General features: G+C 48.6%; 5 protein-coding genes across 5 annotated transcripts; 1 reads left to right on the top strand and 4 right to left on the bottom strand.

The window, feature by feature from the left end:
- Positions 1–1,146: 1,146 nt before the first annotated feature.
- On the bottom strand, positions 1,147–1,632 carry BO87DRAFT_427913 (uncharacterized protein; the record flags this gene model as incomplete). Its single annotated transcript, XM_025627428.1, has 1 exon — positions 1,147–1,632. One exon carries the CDS (start codon positions 1,630–1,632, stop codon positions 1,147–1,149), a length of 486 nt encoding a protein of 161 aa, XP_025477585.1.
- Positions 1,633–9,931: 8,299 nt separating this feature from the next.
- On the top strand, positions 9,932–10,701 carry BO87DRAFT_378398 (uncharacterized protein). Its single transcript, XM_025623786.1, has 2 exons — positions 9,932–10,179; positions 10,247–10,701. Exon 2 carries the CDS (start codon positions 10,395–10,397, stop codon positions 10,584–10,586), a length of 192 nt encoding a protein of 63 aa, XP_025477584.1. The 5' UTR covers positions 9,932–10,179; positions 10,247–10,394; the 3' UTR covers positions 10,587–10,701.
- BO87DRAFT_388509 (uncharacterized protein) lies at positions 10,617–13,309 on the bottom strand (the record flags this gene model as incomplete). Its single annotated transcript, XM_025624862.1, has 5 exons — positions 10,617–10,751; positions 10,857–10,892; positions 10,941–11,054; positions 11,258–11,451; positions 11,503–13,309. The coding sequence occupies 5 exons, from the start codon at positions 13,307–13,309 to the stop codon at positions 10,617–10,619; spliced, it is 2,286 nt and encodes a 761-aa protein (XP_025477583.1).
- A 2,751-nt stretch (positions 13,310–16,060) lies between these two features.
- BO87DRAFT_313388 (uncharacterized protein) lies at positions 16,061–16,613 on the bottom strand (the record flags this gene model as incomplete). Its single annotated transcript, XM_025619616.1, has 3 exons — positions 16,061–16,177; positions 16,388–16,464; positions 16,496–16,613. 3 exons carry the CDS (start codon positions 16,611–16,613, stop codon positions 16,061–16,063), a joined length of 312 nt encoding a protein of 103 aa, XP_025477582.1.
- Positions 16,614–17,766: 1,153 nt separating this feature from the next.
- On the bottom strand, positions 17,767–19,735 carry BO87DRAFT_338955 (DHHC family palmitoyltransferase). The gene is made up of 5 exons (XM_025620609.1): positions 19,448–19,735; positions 18,905–19,394; positions 18,727–18,850; positions 18,630–18,670; positions 17,767–18,574 (listed from the first exon to the last, which is right to left on the bottom strand). The coding sequence occupies exons 1-5, from the start codon at positions 19,554–19,556 to the stop codon at positions 18,016–18,018; spliced, it is 1,323 nt and encodes a 440-aa protein (XP_025477581.1). The 5' UTR covers positions 19,557–19,735; the 3' UTR covers positions 17,767–18,015.
- Between the last annotated feature and the right edge of the window lie 1,742 nt (positions 19,736–21,477).

Here is a 21,477-nt window from a genome sequence, read left to right as displayed (position 1 = left end):
CACAATCTTAATCTGTCAATTTCATTCGCCATTTGTTTCCTCTCCGAGAATTTTAACCCCATCTGTCTGCCTGTTTTTCTTCGTTCGCGGGACATCCAGTCAATAATACGGAATACGCGACTCGATCTGGTTACACTCCGGTATGAGAACGACCGATCTGACTTGCTGCTGGCGCCACTCAACGAATGGCACCCCTCCCGAGCCCCCCATCAATCAAGATCAACTCCTACTCCTACCACCACCACACATACACACAAAGACCAGTGGCATTTGAGGTATCCCGTACGCCCCATCAGATTCACGTTTGCTTCATTTTTTACTCTCTTCATATTTTTTTCTTTTTCCTATTTTAATTGTTCTTCCCTTTCTCTCTTCGGGATGACGAAAGTTTGGCAGTTTGCGAACTGATGCTGTCATTAACCGTCCAATCCTATCCGTCCCTCCTCGGCCCGATTCAAATAAACTTGAGACAGCCTAACGGTGTCCGGTCGAATATTTTATTACTCACCCTTCTCATGCGGATGATGATGATGATTCTGCTGCTGCTGATGATGCTGCTGAAAGGAGAGTAATGACGGTGTAACCCCAGCTCTTGAGCTGGAAAGCGGCCGATCAATCATCATTGGCACTTTGGTGGGCTCCTGATCCTGCCGCTTCCCGGCGACTAGCTTCCTGCATCATGCTTCCCAAGACACCTTCATACGTTGAGAAGTGATGAACCTACTCTTACCCTTGGGCGATCGAAATCATCCTTGAAGCCAAGTGCAGTGTCCATGGCCAGGAGGAGCCGGTACGCCCCGGATTGGCCGACGGGGCCGTGGCCACAACACGACTTTATTTATCGTAAGGAAGGGTCATGATTTGATTCTCGTTGACGGGGCGCGGCCCAAATTTTCTTTCTCTCCTTCTCTCCATACTCAGCTGGGGACGCTCATTCAGTCAGCCTGCCAGAATTCACGGGACAGCTCCACTGAGGCTTCCGTGCAATCAGACGGCAGCTCCACCGTTAGTGGGACTTGGCGATTGGGTGGTAGCTAGTCCCCTTCATCTACTACGCCGCACAGAGGTGGTAGTTCACCACTGTACCCATCGGACAAAAGGCGTCCCAACAGTTGCAGTCTGGCTGCAGCAAAGTACACGGCATGCTTACTTTAGCTCCTGCACGTCGAGGAAGTGGTAAACCTTCCCATTGTTGGTGGTGGTGCTGGTGGTGGTGCTGCTGCGGACACAGCATCGGCCGGTCCCCCTTTTAAACATATCATCCGAGACAAACATAACGGGAGGCCCTTCTATGCCGTCCGATTCAAAGTTCACATGGGAGTGGGTGCACGAGGACATTCTTATGCTTTTCTCGAACAGGAAAAGAACAGCGGAAACCCCATTTTCTGGCGGGCATGGGCCAGAAGAATCGCGCTGTAACAGTGTGGCTGGGAAAAGAAAGTAACTTGACTTATCTGGCCAGTTTGCTTTAGTTGCTCTCCGGGAGGCTAGAATCGTCGAAGCACCACTTTCTTTGATTTCACCTCCCCTAGCTGTCGAGCACGGAGTACGTGGAGAACCAACAAAGGAGGGGTCGGATCCGGACCTGGTGTAGCTTGTGGGGAGCTCCAACTCAGCTTTGGTCTCTAACATGCTGCTACTGCTGCTGTTGTTGCTCCGTCTTCTCCTCATCCTCCGTCCACTCAATCCACTGTTAGCCCGTCGGTTCGGGCCATAACATATCATTGACGCCATCGCAGGAATACTAAGATTGCTGAGTGGGTAGCTGGTGTCGTCTCCTCCCTCAGAGAACCGAAAAGGGACACAGGAGACTTACCAGACGGGGATTAGTGGAAAAGGTCGTCGTAATCCAAGCTCTCCCTCTTTCGGACAAGTTCGCAAACGCTGAGTTGCTGCGCCGCCCAGTCGCAAATCTCACCCTCCAGGAAGCCATGTGTGTGGCATGCTCACCACCTTAGCTGCCTTTAGCGTCGGGTTGGTGGAGTCCTTGGGCTGAACGCAAGCAACGGTGTCAGACCTCCTCCTTCCCTGTCATTGGCATTGCTCGTTGTGATCGATGCAGGGTGCTAAAGTCCGCGTTCGCACTATGTGGTAGTTCCGTGACCCCCCGGTCGCTCTCCTGGTCTCCGCCTTCTCGCTCTTCATTTCGTGCTTCTTTCCTGTCTCACTTTACTACTACTATTTTGACTTGCCTTTTCTGATTCTAGCCTTCATTTCCAACCATATCCCCTCTTTTTGCTGCTACTCTCCTGATGACAGGAGTTGTTTCTTCTGATTGGTCTCTTTTCTCGGCCCCGGAAAATACTACTATACCTCGCTAAGTAATCGCTCTGGAAAGGACAGTTCCAGAACTACCACGAGTAGGTGAGTAGTACGGATACTGCGACGTTAGACCCATCTGAACAACCATTGTCGAGACTCGAGACTTTGGACCAAGTAAGTAGCACCGAGCTTGCGATGGAACCTAAGCAGGTACAAAAGAGGGGAAGGAGCGGAGTGAAGCTTTGGCGAATGATTGGGGCGCGGAGCCGGGCGATGTGACGACCGGAGGGTTACGAATCCAATCCAGCATTGGGCGGTTGATGGTGCTCCGCGTACCTGATGCTGAACCATATTGGATACGTTGGATGGCGATGAGTGAGACTCTCTTTGTAGAGACTTTACTCATCGCGTCTCAGCCATTGCCTGATCTACAATTGGTGGTAGGCTCTGCAGTCACCAGACCTCGCGACCGCCACAATCATCGCCTACTTACCGTCACCGAGTAGTCCAACAAGCGGCTTCTTTGAATGGGTCCTATCGGGAGGCCGTGCTCGGGAGAATTCAGGCGTGTCGATTAGAGGGTGGGAACTTTGAATAGATTAGGTACGGTAGCCCCAGTGCGCGGGACTAACTGGATGGTAGTCGGAGGAAAGGCAGGTCCTCGAAGTTTGTTTGGTAGGTGTAGGTTAGATAAAGGGGGTATGGAGCCATCGATGCGAGATGGGTGAGGTTGAGTTCGAGCTGCGACACCTTCCGACAGGTCGAGATAACTACTCACTACTCCATACTTACTAGTTGAAGGTTTACCTGTTCGAAGGACCGACGACTGGTTCGATCAGGGCGGTGAAACCTCGTATTTCTCCTCGGAAGAAGATCGCACGAACGAACCTAAGTACTTCCATGAAACAAGAATCTAGAATCAATGCCTCTCTCGGGAGCACGGCAACATCGGGGAACCCGTCGGGCCCAATTGCTTCATGTCTCTCATGACATCCACATACTTTGTCGTAGTCTACTCATAGTGCTGTGGACTAGCAGATGGAACAGAAGGTTTCCAGCTGAAACCGATAACGAAACCAAGGAAAGGCAGGTTGGGTGCCAGGGAACAAAAGCGGAGCCACACTGAGATCGCAAAACAGGAACTAAAATGGGAGTCCACTTTCAGCCCGAATCACGGGGGGCTCCGTTTCCGACTCCGACAGGGAATCAGAACCCCTGGGTGGATCACCCAATTTTTCCCTTTGATATCATCGGATCGACTGGGGGGAAAGTGAGGTGTTTATTATTATAGAACCAAGCAGTAAGAGCCGACACAGCAAGTTGTTCACACTTTACAGGTTGAATTGAACCACGGTCTGGTTCTACGGAGTAAAGTCCGTACGCAGTAGTGGTTGGTGCCCGTCGAGCTGAGCTCGCTTGAGACGGAGGTCAACTCCGGCGCTTGCGCTACCGCAAGTACTTACTGCCTACCAATGGTAGTGGATGTGGAGGAACACGACACGACAGCCTACGAATTCTGTTCCCCAGTATTAAGTAGGCAGGTTATGCGAAGCTTGTCTGGCTGTCTCTAACTCTCTCCTTGTACTAGACTAGCATGTGTTTCTCGAACCTCCCATTTTGAAAAGTTAGCGCGCAATCACTGCGCCGCATCAATCTTCTCCATAACTCTCTCACCTTCAGAAAGCAAAAACAAAAGAAAAAGACGCATCCAGCTGCGGTGGGACCCGTTCTGGCTCGTTTCCCTTCCCACTTAATTATTATCATGGCTAGCATGCTTCAGGTGGTGATCGGCAACTGGGGGCCGTATGCACATCAGGTTGGCCGCTGCTCTTAACGACTGTACTAAGAACAATCCTTGTCCGACAGATCAACTATCTACGGATAGTGAGCTTGTCAAAGTAGTCTTCTACAAGGATACCTGGATGGATCAGCTCCCTAGCATGCATAAGTGTCTGTGCCGTCAAGACACCCTCTCCGCCTTATGTACGGAGCACGGATGGAAAATCTCGAGTGCAGCAGTTGATGGATGTGCCTCTTAATTTGGAGTGTGCGGGTTGCAAGGTAAGTAGTATGCTTTTTCTGCCTCTGATCTTGATCTTGTTTATTACATGAACCCTTATGTAATGGCGATGTCATGTCTCCATCATCCCCCGATGGCTAAAGTAATATCAGCCAATATTATAGCCATCAAAATATCGCAACGGAGATCTTTGAACCGGTAAATAATAGCACGACGGGCCAGCAATCACCATGTTTGCCCCGCAGTCCGACTCCACCCGTTACAACCTACCAGCTCCCACCCTCAATTTGTTGAAGGCCGAGTCGTCGAAAAGCAAAAAGGGAGAAAAAAGTAATTATAACATCATCCTGCAACGTCCAGAACAACGCTGGTCTAGCTTGATGCAGAATTCTTTTAAAACGAACGAACGAACTTACGAGGGTCGAGTCGCCGTTGGGGGACTACCATTACTAACTTTGGCGTGTCGAGTAATTATATCATGTGTGAGTGGGTCTGCCGCTCTAATACGTAGGGCATCACCTCTTTTTATTTTATTATTATTTGTTTTCTTTTTTCTGACACTAAATCTCCCTTGTATCTAGTCCGATAGTCCGTGAGGTATCTAGACTAGAAAGTGGATGAAGGTGTGTGGGATGTATCGATTCGAGCGACCTAGACTTTTTGATGGCCGTACCTGAGCAGTGAGCAATGTCCATCCACTCCACCACCAAGCTCGTAGTTGATACACCAAGACATGCATACACCATCTACCAACAGAGTATCTACTAAGATAGTAGTGCGAAACCTCCCCCCATGTCAGGCAGTTACCCCATGGAGAGAGAGAAAAGAATGGACAAAACAATCCCGATCAACAACCGGCTGGACCCATCTTGGCAGGAGATGCAAGGCAGCGCCAGCAAAAAACCAAATTGAAGAAGAACAAAGAAAAGTCACCCAATACATTTCGCGCCCACGTATTTCATTTTCATTTTCTTCGCTCCATGGTTACCCTGATTTGAAATCAGATGGGGGTTATGAACCATGGTTCGATGTTTTGACCCCTTTCTTCATAAGTAGAATAATATAGTTGCATTTCCTTTTCTTTGAACTTCGGGAAGCTTAAATGTCCGATATTCGACCGTGGACTTACATCCGATGTATGTAGCTAGGTAAGTAACTGTATGTATGTATGTATGCGTGCTGTCTTGTCACTGACTATACTTACTACTGCACAGCGCTGGGTTTTAAACCGAGTTATTCACCTGTATGTACTGCATAGTTATTTATTCTCTGTATCTGGGGAAGATACTTCGGCCGGAGGTCTGTCTCATTTGTTTCATCTACGACACATATAGATTTCCTCCATTAGATAGAAGATCATCTTGTCAGTCCAAATAATAAGACTATACTCATAACCTCCTACAAGTAGCTACCTCAAACAATCTCCCTAATTAATCAAACAATCGCACACCAAACACCCGATTCAAAACCCATCAAACATAACCATCGTAACGTAACACCCAATACCCAAACCAACACATACATACATACAATCAAATCAAACAATCAAAACAACAGCCATCATCATAGTACTTAACTCCCACGAATGTCACCCTACATGCCGATCACTACTCAAATCTGCCCTCCCACACCCCTTATGTAATTCCCTCCCTTTCCTCCAATCCAGACCCCCCGATAATATCAACCTTGTCCAACCACGCATGACAGGATGCTGAGATGACAGGAGGGGGTTATTTTCTCCGCACCGGGCAAGCAAGCAAGCAGACGGATGGATGGATGGATGGAATGACGGGGCCGGGTTTTGAAGTCTACGGAGGAAATGGGTAGGTAGGTAGTTAGCTAAGAGCCGCCCGTAGATTGCTTGCTTGCTTACTTGTTTGGTTACGGAGGTGTAGCTTTTGTCTCTTTCTAGTATAAGTACATAGTAGTAATGCTTCTTTAAATTGCTTATATTTACACTGTTAATAATGATCCCGTATGAATTCTTGATTCAACTTTGTCAAATAACTCCCAAGGATGACAGATGTTTGCTCCCTCCCATCACCAGAACAAACTGAACCCAAACCCAGAACACAAATCTAGGCTTCCAGATTACTTCACCCCCAATGGGTATGTCCCGTCGGGCGGATATTCAGCAAAGCAAGCAATCAAGCAAGCAACAATCTCCGCGTTAAATTGGACATACGTAAGTGGTTGAAGGAGGATTCAGCCTATCTACGGGAGGGTGCTATTCACCATACATACTTGTAGACAAGTCCTTCTTTGAATCTTAATTGGCATAGAGAGAAGGTCCTCTATCTTTTTGCCTATTTCGACCTAGTATAACTACTAACTCTCCCACACATATTCTCTCTCCCTCCCATGTGGAATGTAACGAACAAACAATACAATGCCATACATAAATACAACATAGCTGTCAGATTTTAGTCCGGTAAGGTAAGTAAAGAACAGAAACATGTGATCTGAGCCCTAAAGGGCTGGCCGCCGCCGGCGCAGCAGCCAGCCAGTGGCCCAACGACTCATGCCCTCTTCCTCCGGACTAAACTATAAGTAGTAGTGGTAGTGGTGGTGGTTGTTGTTGTCTGGTGTTCCGGCCCCACCATCCGACGCCGCCGAAGATGGAGCAACATTGAACAATCCATGGGAAATTGAGAGTCTGGATGTGTGTGTGTAGGGAACTAACTAGTTAGTTTGTTACTCGCTAAGTAGTTGGTACTATTCAGCTAGTAGATAGATGAGAGGGTTATTTTTAGCTAATGACTAAGAAGGGTAAAAAAAAATATAAAATAAAAAAAGAATACAGAGGTCAATAAGTAGTGGTGACCATCATGATCACAAACAGAAGGATGTCACGCCGGGTCCAGACGGGACTACTAACTGTTGATCGGAGGGGAAGATGGAGATGGAATTGGAGAGGGGAGGGGGAAATGAAATGAATGGGATTGATTCATCTTCTCGAACTAACACTAACTAACTAACTTATCCGTAAGCTACCACACACACGCACACACACCTGCATTTTTTCCACACACATACACACACAATACCACTCAATCACTCACCCCTCCTCTCCAGCCTGACAGCCTGCATGACTAGGTACATAGGGCATGTAGGTCCTAATTAAATTGATGTGCTGTGATTCGTTGCCGTTGGTTAATTTTTCTTTTACTTTCTTATTTTTTTTCGTGCCCAACGATAGGTATGTAACCTAGACTTGCGGACTAAACTAAAGTGGACTTAAACCTATCTAGTAGTTAGTTAGTTTGGATATTTGGTGGTGAGTCTAGCTATGTTCTAAGCTTGTAGGGAGGGGGTGTGAAGTGGAAGCTTCTTTGTCTAATTTCCCTCTCTTGACTCTGTCTCGCGCCCTTCCCTTTCCCTTTTTTTTTTTTTTTTTTTTTCTTTCTTTCCCACGCACTGACGGCAGCTAATAACGGGTGATTGTCGGCCATCCTCGCGATGTGGATTTTCCCGAGCCTTTTTTTTTTCTTAACTTTTTTGTTTGGTTGCTCATCATCATCATCCCGTAGGTAGTGGAAATTGCATTTTTGCTTAGGACAATTTGAGGCACGTACGTACATGGACGCCTGTCTAGATCGTCTATTTCAGATGAAATTATATTTATTACTTACTAGCTAGTGATCTGGTTAGTTGTATCAGTAGTCAGGGGATACTAGGGATTTCTATCAACCCATCTAGACCAGATACTATTTACTTTACTACAAAGTAGTTCGTAGTTATACTACTAACTGGCCCTCAAGTAGTTCGTAAACCAAATACATATTTACATACATACAGCAAAGTGTACTCCGTACCTGACATGGCACACGGCATAGCATGGCATGGCATATCCGAGCACACGAAACAAAGCAAATCAACCTTTTTACCCTTACTTTCCCTTATCCTTTTCTCAAAAACTCGATCTGGCGCAGCGGAAACTCTAACTCGGGTGACTCGGGACGACATGCGCTTTTTTTTTCTTACTTCTCTTGTTGCTGCCAAATGAAACAATGATGCAGAAGCGTTGGGAACGGTTCTACTTGCTTGCTTGCTTGCTTACTTGTTTTTCCTGGTGCAGGACTGGGTTGTTACTTACTGTAGGTATTGATTGTTACCAAGGTATATACTTTGATGGTGAAGGTAGTCCGGTGTCTGTAGTTATATGGGTTCCTCTAATTCGAGATACTAAGACTTGTCTTACTGATTAATTGTGGCAGAAGCAGCCCTACGTACCCCATTACACATCACATCTGAAAACCTAGATAGATTATGTATATGTGTGGTAGTATAGTATAGTATAGTAATCGTAATCGTAATAGTAGAACCATTCTATTATCCCACCCATGCATATAGGAGAGAGCCTTACGGTGGAGGTCAACTAACTAACTCATTTAATCACCTCATCCCAATATAACCCACCAACCTATGAGATTATGTCCTGAGCCAACATGTCTCTCCCTACTAGATTAGCCAAATCCAACGAGATACTTTGTTACTAAACCACTCACTATAGAGTGAGGCATATTATCACCCATATACTACTCTACCCCCTCATCACCCCACAAGGCAGACAGAGAGAGCCCATTTACCTACCTTCCTATTTGTCTCTAGGGGACTAACTGAACCGCATCACACTGGCAGTGGCAGATACTCCTATCTGTCTACATACGCACTCACCTCTCCTCTTCTACCCACCCAAGAAAACAAACAAACCACCAAACCTTCCTCGTTTCATCCATTCTTTCTCTTCCTCTTTTTCCCGCACTTCCAAACCAGCCGGATAACACATAAACTCAATCACTCAAGCCCGTTATTTGATTTTATTGCTTTGTCCGGAATATTCTCCTTTCTGATCATGGGACATTATGTCCTGAGAAAGAAATAGAACACGGAAACCTGTCTTGTCTGAACTGACGGGCTACTAAGCTGACCAGATCTGTTTGATTTGGTGTGGTTGGGGAAGAGAAGAGGTGAGGCGCCGCCCGCTTGCCTACTTGCTTGCTTGATTGATTGTTTGCTCGGGTTGCCTTGGGAGGGCTTTGTTCGGCGAAAAGAAAACTGAGGACGCCACTGAAGTCATATTATATGGTTAGTATTATCTATTATTGAGGTACGTATACACTTGCTTGCTCTACTTATCTTTGTTGGATGTTGAATGGTGGGAGTGACTTTTGGCTGATTGAGTTTCTTCTGTCTGTCTGTCTGTCTGTCTGTCTGTCTGGATTATGTATCTATCTATCCTTCTGTGATGCGTAGATGGATGCGCATGCATTATTTGTATGAAGGGTGTATGTACATATGATCGATAGATAGACAGGTACTTAGAAAGATAGTTACTATGATTTCATCCCTCATTCGTCCTATTTTATCCGAGTCCTGCGACCACCTCCCCAATCAACGATCAGGTGGCAATGACATGACATAGTATACCCTTAGCACACCAACCACTACATCGCCATCTATACTATAATACTTTCAAGACTTGAAGCAAAGCATAAATGCAGTCATCGGCCGACGAATGAAACATGCCATGACATCTACTTACATCAACCTGACAGGTATCCCATCATTTCTCCCGACGCAATCAAAGCCCCAGTGGACTACAATACTTCACTTTCAAACTGACTACATCCTCCCATCACTAAATAACAGCACACGCCCAAACCCGATTCCTCAAACTCCTAAGTAACTCCTAAGTAATTAAATTAGAGAAGAAGTCTACTATTGACTATTAAATTTCCAACCAACCCGACCTAAACCCACCCCACGCAGATTCGTCATGCTTCATTTCCAAATATTCCTGTTTATTGTTTCAGGTTCACATGCGCATCGGAAACAAGCAGATAGACGTAAACACAGAACCAGAACTTATAAAGAGAGAGGTATTGTAATCCGGACTAAAGAGAGTTTAGTTTGCCTTCAGCCCCTTTCTTTCACTCAGTCAAGACATGATATGCTCTATACCTATGTTCATCACCCATATTCACAGTAATGTTTTGCCCAGTGGCGCAGGGGAAATACCTACTGTAGTAGCAAAAAGAAACGGTGAAAAAGGAAAAGGGAGAAATGAAGAAATGACACACATACACATACAACTACACACAGCCATGCCATGACATGCAGCAGACAGGACACGACACCCAACCAGCCAGTAGAAACAAAAGGTAACTTGCCACAGCAAACAAAAACACACAACAGAACAAACAGGGAGAGGGAGAAGGAGAAGAAAAAGGAGGGCTACTCTAGGCAGGGAGAGAATGATACCCAATCCAGGCAGAGAAGAAAAGGGTCACACAAGACATGACACATTGACGAGGTGGGAAAAGTTTGTCTACTAGGCTGTAAGTAAGTAGTTTTCCTTGAACACGCGCAGAAAACTTGGATCAACCACTGAGGAAAGAGGCTCAGGTAGGACGAAGTGTAACCAGGGCTTGGACGGAGTCAGAAGACCGTTTGGGGTGCTCTTTAACTACTCAGGATAGTTTGGTCTGCTATTTTCTTTTCTTTCTCTGTTTTGGGAAGTCGCGCATTGCCACTGCACTGACATCTCGCGCTAGTGATGTGAGAGAGTTACCTTTTCTGCTTCCTTTTTTCTGGTTTGTCTCCCTTTCTAAGGTGGATGAAGTGGCACACATACTACTTCCTATTTACTACTTACTCCGTATTGTGTACACCACATGCCGTAGAACCAGTTGAAATTCAAACGCTTCCAATTGTAATTGCTTGACTTGTTTGGTTGCGCGTGCATCCAGGTCATTGCGTCTAATAGGCACTGCCATAAACCATACATTCCTGTTCCTTCAATCCCGAGCAACGCCGGTCCGCTGTTGTACACTCATTCTCTATTCCTCCCGGCTCGTGATCTGGACCAGCATGTAATCACGTGAACAATAGAGGTATTGCAACTGAGGAAATGACCAAATAAACAAAAACAACATAGTAACAAAAAGATGCACAGACAGAACATGATCATACTGCTGCTTTAACGGGTTCAGTAGAGGTCTTGGACCCCGATTTCGTGTCAGGCGCACCCTCGATGGCAAGAGGAGTCGCAGCCTCGTCATCCTCGTCTTCATCATCACTCGAGGAACTGTCCACTCTACGCCCGTGGCGACGGTCCTCCTCCCGACGTCGACGGCGCTCCTTCATGACCTCTTGTCGGCGAGCATCTACACACCTGTTTAGTACGCATTGTGATCCATGAAGCTCTGGGGACTTACCTCGAATTTCCTGCGTCTTGACCGCATACGCTTGGATTTCCTCCTTGGTCAAGACTCGCAACACGATCACATACTCCGCTCGCTCCTCATACCGCTCTCGGCCAAGCTCCAAGGCAGCAGGGTTCACAAGCCGTCGGTCAATCTTCGTCCACCGGGCCCCAGGAGGGATGCCCTTCTTGTGCGCATCTTTCAATGGAGCCACGCCTTCTCGTACGGGATTGGGCTCCTCCGGGAACTTCTCACGGGGACGCTTCAGGATTCCTTTGGGCGCAGGTGGGTCCTGATCTCTCGACGTGGCCTGCTCAGACTTCTGAAGCTCGTCTGGGCGGCCGACATCTGCTTCTTTGTGACGCGGCAAATCTTCGCTGCGGTGACGAGAGTGAGACCGCCGGCGATGGGCGCGATCGACTGTCAAATAATGAGACGGTCGCTCGCTGCCACTGGCTGACACATCCGAGCCATCAGGCTTCCTATGCGCCGATGGCTCGCGCCGGTATTTCTTCAGGTCTTCATCCGAGGTATGCTCATCAGACTCGCTTCCTGAGCGACGCCTAGAAGGTCTGCGCGATCGACTGTGATGCCTTCTATACTCCAGATCCCGAGCGCTCCGGTCCCGGGAGCGATGACGGTCGGGCCGGGGTGAGAGATCATAGTCAAAGTCGTCCGAGTAACCACTCGCGAGCACTGCGGTTCCTAGGCCGGTGCTCGACCCCGAAGCTGCGGCAGCGCTCTTAGCAGAAGCTCGCCTTGAGGCACGATCGTCATAGGAGTGCCGGCTACTCGCATCGTCATCATGTCGCCGGTGTCGGCGATGGGGACCATGGTCGTACTCATCCCTATAAGAAGAGTAACCTTCATCGACATCTTGGTGCAAGGATACGGGGGTCCTCTGCCAGGACCGCCGCCGGGCACTCGACAGATCTACATCACTGTCAGCGGAGCCGTGTGTGGAACGCCGCACACGGCCGCCTTGGTCCAATTTGTCAAAGCCTCTCTGAGACGGAGGAGGCCCGACAGCTCGTGACTCCTTGCGAGGCAGCAAGTGAGGGTCATCAAGGCCAGTCAGACTAAGTGGTCGATTCCTTGGATAAGCTCCTCGCTCGTAGCGCAGCCTGGCAATTGAGTCTTTTTCCATCTGCTCCGATGCATTGGTATAAGAATAAGCATCATAGTCGTCGATATCCTCGCCTTTCCGGAGACCGCCAGTGGGGGGATACCGCAAACGAGGGCTATGCTCGTACACCGGATATCCACCATGAGGCACTCGTTGCCTTGCTCCCTCATGTGGGTCCAAGTGCCCAGTATCGCTGGCATAATCAATGTGGGAGAGATGATGCGGCCGGTGGTGTCGGGGCGAGGAGGCCGGTACAACGTAACGGTCATGGTCTCGACGCGGGCTAGGGGTTCGCTGGTGACCGGTGACAATGACGGGGGAGGCCCGGGACAAGGGCGATGCAGGTGTGTCATACCGACCGGAGGAATAGCGAGGATCCACCGCAGACATGGTGCTACTCCGCACTCGCGGTCGGATGGCGTACTCGGTCCTCAACTTGGTCGAATGGCCGGGGTCTCGGTATGTTGTGGAAGAGATGGGTTGTGCTTCCAGTCGGGGTTCTCGCACCAGGCGAGGTTCGTAGGAAGAAGCGTAGTTGACATCGGCATGGTAACCCGGGTATGGCGGACGGCCGGCAGAGTGGTAAGGATCGTAGGAAGCACTGAGCTGCACGGTGCCGGTGGAGGCCCGCATAGGATCGATCATACGCGATCCGCTGGGAGACATGGGTCGGTAACGCGCAGCGGGACCCATCCTGAACCCTTGCAGCTACTTCAGATTAACAATGGGCTGCGAAACGCTATTTCCGACCGAGGAAGTGTGGGGTTGGAATAGCGCAAGTCGTTCAACAGAAGCTCCGCAGGAGGTTCCAAGGCCGAACTTGCAGTGAGGGTGGAAAAGAAAAGTAAAAGAGGACTTGGATAAGAGAAGTGGATGAACAGACGGACTTTTTGAGAGGATAAAAAGTCTGTGGGGGTTGGTTGGGTGTAAAGCCGTTCAGGCACCCGACGAGACGAGCAGTAGATGATAAAGAAGAATAATGCCAGAGGGGCAAAATGACCCCGTGATAAGCAAGGGGGAGGGGCAAAGATGCAGAAAAGAAAAAAGGAAAGAAAGAAAAACAAACGGAAGGGAGGAATTTGACAGCGATTGACAGGCCGATGCCCGAAAGGACAGACCAACCGGAGGGGGGGAATAGAGGGCGATATTTGAAGGGGATGGCGCTCACTGATTGATGGAACCAAACAGTGGACAGTGGAATTCAGGAGAAGGGAGTAGAATGAAAGGATCAAAGCAAGTGCCGGAGATTCCACTCGGTGCGGGGAGGAAGAAGGGGAAGATAGATTGATGTGAAGATGAAGAGATGAAGATGAAGCGATCTTCGAGAATCTGAGGCGGAGGACGTGTGACGCAAGATGCGCGCGGAGGGGGGAGAAAAGAAAAAAGCACCAGAAACCAATCCGAAGCACACGGATTCCAAGCAGTACTATTGTTCCGAAACACGGACGAATGTCGATGGAAGGATGAATTTCTCCACTCGTAGCACTAGTAGTACTTGTCCGGAGCAGTGGACTCCAAAATTATTATTGTCTGATATACAACACTGTCTGTTTGTAGTGTAAGTAAGTCCAGGAAAGAAGTGTGGAAGAGAATAGGAAGGAAAGTAAGTAGATGCAGTAATACTACTCGGTACTAGTCAGAACTGTGGAAATGGCAGTTGGCCAACCACGGATTCGCAATCGCTGGTTTTCGGGTGGGAGCCGCACCGGCTTATCTCAGCAGCCCGCCTTGATTGACTAATTGGACTAATTGGGGTTGGAGCATCTCTTCCATCCCCATTTCATATCCCATCATGTCCATCATGATCTCGCTTTTCTTTGTCTCCCGCTTGGAGACTGGGCGTCGATAGGTATCACGGGCTCTGACTTTCTTGCCCTTTTTGTCAACCCCCTTCAAGCATTGTCGGTGATCCCCAGCTGAGAATGACGCCAGTTACAGTATTGTGTCAGTCCCACTCTCTGCCTACCTCCCTCTGCCATCTTCCGTCTGTGGTGTAAAGACACAGACCCTCTTCACGGATTACTTTACTTACCGTGTGTACTAATATCCTTAGTCTGAAGACCATTTTATTAGTCCGGTCTCAACAGCCGATATTGTATGACTTTCCTGCTCCATCTCAGGCGCTCCAGCACCGCTGCCCTCCACCCACCCGGGTGCCCGGGCAAATCATCCGTGGCCTCGTATCCACCTTCTTCAGTTACGCCTCGCCAAGCTAGGAGCGGATGATGTCATCCCGGACGAGTCTGAGGCATTCGGCACTCTTTCGGTGGCCCCAGTATGGAGCCCACTGCCAGCCCGAGTAAGATTAAGGGCTCTGAATGGCCATCCCGGTGGAGTCGGGCGGAATTTCTAGAAGAATGGTTCAACCATCACTGTCTGTCGATCCAATGGGCGCTGCTAGCCTTCCATGAAGTTATCGACGGAAGTCCGGCACACATCTGCCTTGCGAGAATGGCGTCTGCCAGTTCCGCCGCTGGGAGCCACGTAACGTCTCGGGCGGCTTCAACCTTGATCAGCCGCCGAAGTTGCCTACACTGTGCCCTCCCGGGGTGGTTAGATCATTTTCGTCCTCTTTTTGAGCCATAACTAGCACCCCGTCTCCCGCTTCTTGCAAGCCAAGGGATGCAGATAACCTCGGGCATAAATTAGCCCCCTTGAAACAATGGGACGGGCGTGCTCTGGTCGGTTGAAGGTCCTTGCGGCGGTTGTTATCCACCCCAGTGCTACTTGACTTGCTTCACCGGACAAGCGAAGGGAGTGCGCGATTTGTTTCGGGCCCCTTCAGCACCCTGGCAATATCCTGCAATGGACGGGGAAGCAAATTCCTCTCCAGGCGCTCTCAAGCACGCTGCCAGGGAACGAACTAAAACACTTCGGGTGTGGTGTGAAGGTCATAGTAACACACACCTCCTTAGGCAGTCTGTCGTCTTGAGTTTCTCATTGCGCTCGTCTTCGGGTTGGGGGTTGACGAGATTATAGTACTCTGACATCTACGCCTTCGTAGGTCTACTCTCTCCTCGTAGCCAGCCACACACTTCCTTCGTTCGACTTCAAATCTATTGTGGATACTTGCTCATGACTCTTTCTCACTAGGCCCTCTGTTTCAGGTGTCATCATCTGGGAACGTCGAATCTGACGCACTCTTATTGGAGCAACCAGCCACGACCCAGCTAAGCCACCTAGTGTGCCCTGGAAACTTGTTGCCCGCATACCTGAACTCAATCCTTCGGGGCAGCATTGGGATAAGGCGTCTACTAGTCACGCACAGCCCTGGGCCCCATTTTCACGGGACAGACGTTGCTCAGCGCACCAGGGAACGGGCCATCTGCTTGCATCAATGGAGCAATGCCTATAGGATTCTGCCTGCAGGTGCCTGGGCCGTTCCAACCCTTTGGGTCCCTGACCACGAGGTGACCCATTCGGAGTCCGCGCATGCCATCTATCTTATCGGAAAAGCTTTACATTGCTGGCTTCGTCTTTGATGTATGCAGGCCGGGGCACCTCAATTGCAGGGACTGTCTGCCCAGGTATATCGCCCGCAGTGCCTGGACAACTCATCGACTGTCAAGGTTACATGAACTCGCGCATCTGTTGTTACAATTGATTCTACATATAAGCATCGTAATCGATGTCTCTGTTCAACTATTTCTTTCCATCTCATTGTCCTCGATCGCACAGTCAATCTCAGACTATCAACAAGAACTCAAGTGTTTCTCCACTCACCTCGCTTTCCTTGGACCGTTATATACAACCTCAGGGCCCTTGAACCACTCCACAGACCCTCTCCACTCTCAATTTCTCCTGTGCTTGGCTAGTTGTCTTGCCCCAAGCTGGTCCTATCTCCGGTCCTTCCCAACCACAGTCCCAAGATCTCATTACCGTTCCCCAGTCTTGCAACCATGACCAACCAAGTCCAGAACGCCAACACCACCATAGTCCACGCAGCCGTTAGACCCTCTATGGCCGGCTGGTGGGTATGCTGCAACTGCAAAAACATGAACAACCCGTCGCTGAGCTCTGGCCGTTGCACCAGCTGCAACTCCCACACCCGTTGCACTTCCTGCAGTGCTGCTTGAGATACATCGACCCATCCTCTGTCTATGTGTATCCTTAATCGCACGAGTCACGACTCTCATGGATATGTCAGCCTTTACGATTTGTACGATCATGAATACCCTCAGTTTCGATATCCCTTGCGCGTGATGATCCTCGACAATGTATGATAGATGGTCTGGGCATGTTTAGGTTTTGCTTCTTGTTTTTGTCAACTGGTTACCTGTATATTAGATAGATTTCGGGTTTCTGTACACTAGCTTTGTCATTTTACTACGTGTACTTTAGGAAGGTTAAGGTTTCGGTTCTGATGTTCACGCTTAACTATACTTTGTAGTGGGTGGTGTTTAGGCCTCCTCATTGCTGCCTGCCTGCCTATCTGCCTGCCGACTCGAGACGGATTTAGGCAGCACATGTATAGATTCTTGCAGATCATTCACAACAATCGTATTACATCTTGCACAAATCTACTATGCATGATGTGAATCAATTTGTGACTAAACATTTAGTAGTTGTGGTAATAGTGACTCCAATAGTTGGGTCGAAATGATTCCTCTAACGACTGGTTTTCGCTGTGGCAGTAAGTTAGTAAAGTAGTTATATATATAACGGAACTAGTCGGGAGTTCCACCCCCAACAAACCCGTGTCCTCCATACAGTACCACTAAATACTAGTAGTTACTACTCTAGAGTAATCGCCCCGATCTCTTCCTTTAGTTCCTAAAGTATGCTTTTCTTCTTCTTCTTCTTCTTCTTCCTTATAGGACTTCCCATGTAGTCACTTGGATTTGATTTGATCCATCCCAGGAAATCGCCAAGACGGTCAATACTATGATAACAACCTGAGATAAAATATTGTTTATTCTACTACTGTCTGAAAGCGATCACAAGATTGAAGTGCAGATAAAGTTCGGGTATAGCATATGATTTTCGGAACTTAAAGGAACTTGATCCCTGGATACTACTATAGACGGGGAGGGGTTAAATCTACGCCACGGAAAATTGTGAGGCTATTGCCACGTGCGGGTGTATTCTCCGGGCTAATCGGAATATACCACTGCATTCCTTTCCTATCAACTATCTGTCTATTTATCCATGTACCGGTAATTGTTGTTGTGAGATAGTATCAGTCTGTATTAGTTATGTATGGATAGAATAGAGCCCAAGCTATTTATGTATGCAAAAGGAGAATGTCACCAGTCGGGAGAGCCAAAAGGACTGGTGGTATTCAAGAAAATACAAAAATAAAGGGCAATAAGGAAAACTGGGATGGGTGGTTGGGAAGGTCAATGCGGGCGCTAGTATATGATGGAATAAACGATGAAATCTATGGGTTAACCAATTTGTCACTCTTGCGATTGTCTATGTGAACTTCGTCTTCGCTTGTGTTTTCTTTCGGTGTCATTCTGTGTAGTGGGTTGGGGTTCGGGTGGAGGGTTTAGTCCGGCCTCCTTTTTCAGGCGGGACACTACCGGTCCTAGTTCGTAGAAGCTGTCCCCTGTAGTGCGATCTGCACATGGGCTTTGTCTGAGTGGCAGAAACCAGTCGATGATGGAATAACCCAGGACCTGTTGGAGATTCTTGAAGGGGCTGCCGAGGTCGAAAGGATTTTCGCCAGGTAGGGTTTGGAGAATGGCAAAGACATGCTGCTTCTCTGGTGGCTGGTAATCTCTTGCTGCCTCAGGAGATAGAGGCACAGGTGGCAGTGGGTACGTTATGGTGCGGAAGGTGGGTGCCCATCGTGACTCGGGGTTGAGCCTTGCCAGCATACGATCTGGCACGCGTATAGCCAGAGTCCAGACTGCAGACCGACGGTTCAGATTTTCAATTGTGGACAGATTCCACATCGCGAGCTGTAAGGAACTGATAGTCATTCCGAAGGAGAAAAGCCCGAATAGGGAGCTCCTACTGATAGTTAGAAGGCGACCGGGGAATCTAAATGATACGTTGAGATACATACAGTCCAATACCAATGGCAAGGTGAACGTTTGCTCCGCCAGTCTATGCGAAAGATAACGGTTAGTTGCATAATAGAGAATTTGAAGACTCGTTCTCACATCTTGGATGATCTCTGCCGTAAAGGTTGCGCATATTATCAGACTGAATACGCAGAATATCAGAGTATAAAACACGAATTGTATGAAGAATTTGAACGATGTTTCGGAAACCACGCCTCCTACCCTGATCGAGTGTTAATCACAGGCCGGTACAGTACTATTGGGAAATTAAACTCACCAAGGACAAAAGTGGTCCATCTTAAGCACACATCTGTCTACCTCTCGACAGTGATGTGCTCTATCCGGCTTGTAGCGACAACATGTCGAGCAATAAAGTGGTCTCCCATCCTCTTGGCAAACAAAAACATCTTTTGTATAAAAACTTTCCAACCCGGTAATATCCAAAGGAATTGCACCACTGTCAGCGTTGCCGTCTGCACCTCTTTCGATGTCTATATCCGCCTTATCTGGCTTCTCAGCAGTTCTTGTCCTCCGGTGCTTTCTCTTCCTTCGTTGAGGGCGTTCCGACGGTTCCGTTTCTTGCTGTTCCTTCGTCGGCGGGGACGATCGGGGGAGGAAGCCGGGGTTGCGGGTGATATTATACAACAGCCGGAGATATGTTATTATAACGACGAAGATGAGTACGTAGAAGATAACGAGAATGGCTATGCCAGCGCCAACTCGACTGCCTCGGGAATATTTAGGGAGAGGGCGGATCAAGTAGTCAACTGATTCGGACAATTAGCGGCGGATGTAAGCCATTGGCTCAGGGGGCACATACTGCATAACGGCTTGGTGACAATATAGCATGCATATACACATACGCACAATAGAAATGGCGGAATAGTCCTGGCAACCGCTAAATTAACGCGCCTATCTGGGCGCGCCATTTGAAACAGAACGTGGAAGGCTTACAAACGCCTCCGCATCGGAGAACAGTCAGCTAGCCAGTTTCAGGAAAGTCAACCCGCATATGTATCCATATTAACATATAGTATATACAGTTTCCACGGAGCGAGATAATGGCGAGACAAGCAAGCCCGTGTGAAGCGATATGCGACGATGGGGGACAGAGTCGAAGTTGGCAAGAGGTTGCATTGGCAGTGTTAGGCTTCCAGGAACGTGACAGGCACCATGTGCAAACAGGGCAAACCTCCGTCATGATGTCATGTGCAAGATCACGTGCCGATAAGGGGTGGGCTATCTACGTTCGCGATGTCCCCATACCATCCAATGTGATGCCTACGAGAGAATGTGGGACAGTCTTCATCAAGATAATTCCATTCAGAAGGCAGCCATGTTTAGCAGCCAGATTGACTCATAGCCGGCCCGTCTTGTGCTGCTTTGAGGTATTTTCACGTCACTGACAATTTTTCTACCTGGAGTTAAACCTTAAACCTGCTAATTCTTGTCAATACGTGCCGAACCTGCTTGATCGGGACGGTCTTGTCCGCTGACATCGATGTAGATATCGACACGTGTATGGATTGACCTGCGGGACGGTTTCCAGTTTGTTTCAGAGCGTGTGATATCCTGCAATGCGGCGCGCCGTTGTTGTGAAGGCTTCCAGACTTCGCCAGGATGGTCCGATGCACAGTGAGATCACGAATTAGTTTGACATCTACAGCTGAGGAGAGTGATGATCATCGGGAATAACGGCCCCGTTGAAACGTCAAAAGGGTACATGGCTGTGGCAGGATCGTTAGTCGGATATGTCATGGAGAGCTAGAACTGGCCATGACAAGCTTCCCCGCAGTTGCTGCACCATTGCTGTGCCGTTATTACGGACAATGCCGTAGGTGGTGCACCATGTAGAGCTGAACCTCAGGATAAGGCCCCCATTAGTTCGTAGCGAGATTCAGCTCTGAACAGACACGGACACGTTAGTACATTAGTGCCGGTTGCTAGTGATGGGTGATGTTCGTTAGTGGTTTGGAGATGGAGCCGAAGGGAGTCAGCGTCGGCCGTCTTGGCTACACATGACATGGAGCCTCATGCGGGAGATCGGAGAAGCCGAAAATAGGCACGGGGAAGCACTAAGTCGGGGAAAACGAGGGCGGTACAGGAAAGAAAAACAGCGGAAGGAAGAAAGTCAAAGATCAAGCAGGAAGAGCAAAGTGCAAAAGAGAACAAGAGTACAAACGATGACAAACCTAAACATGAGGTTTGTAATGCACCCAGTCATCGTTCAAAGTGAGCAAGACGTCATTTTGGCAGGGCATGTGCCCAGGTGATCGAAGGGCTTGGATGGCTTAGGCAGAACTAGTATGGGTGCCTGCTTACTTGGAGCAGCAGGAGTCGCGAACGCTTGACCGACGGAAGCATCACGAATAGGCTTATCGGTGCCCCATCAACTAGGGGAAATGAACGGTCAACATCGGAGTCACAGTCAGAGTCTCGAACTGCGGCATCTAAAATTTCGAGGCACAGGGCACGATGTTGCCTGAATTGTATTTGCGCGCGCTGTTAACTAAAGTGGAGCCCCCTTCAAGGCCGCAACCAGGCAACATACTGTAGTCTAGCGTAGAATGGAAGTGCCCAGGTCCCGCAGTGCCAGTGTCATACTCCGCGAATCCAGAAGCAATGAAGGGGGAGGGGAGAGAAAAGGGAAAGAGGGAAATAAGCAAGCAAAAAAAAAAAAAAAAAATAGCAATATTCTTTGGGGAATAATAATCCAATTTCCTAGGAAAAGAGGAATTAAGCCATAGAGAGAGCAGGAAAAGGGCATGGGCGGAGTGGGCGCGCGCTCCCGGGCAAAAAGCGAGAGCCTCCAAGCCTCGCGGATTCCGCCTTTCGCGAAGGTATCCGGTG

Source organism: Aspergillus neoniger (genome assembly GCF_003184625.1).
Source record: "Aspergillus neoniger CBS 115656 unplaced genomic scaffold BO87scaffold_25, whole genome shotgun sequence".
NCBI lineage: Eukaryota > Fungi > Ascomycota > Eurotiomycetes > Eurotiales > Aspergillaceae > Aspergillus > Aspergillus neoniger.
Note: the sequence above shows the minus strand (reverse complement) of the source record. Positions and strands in the feature narration are given on the sequence as shown.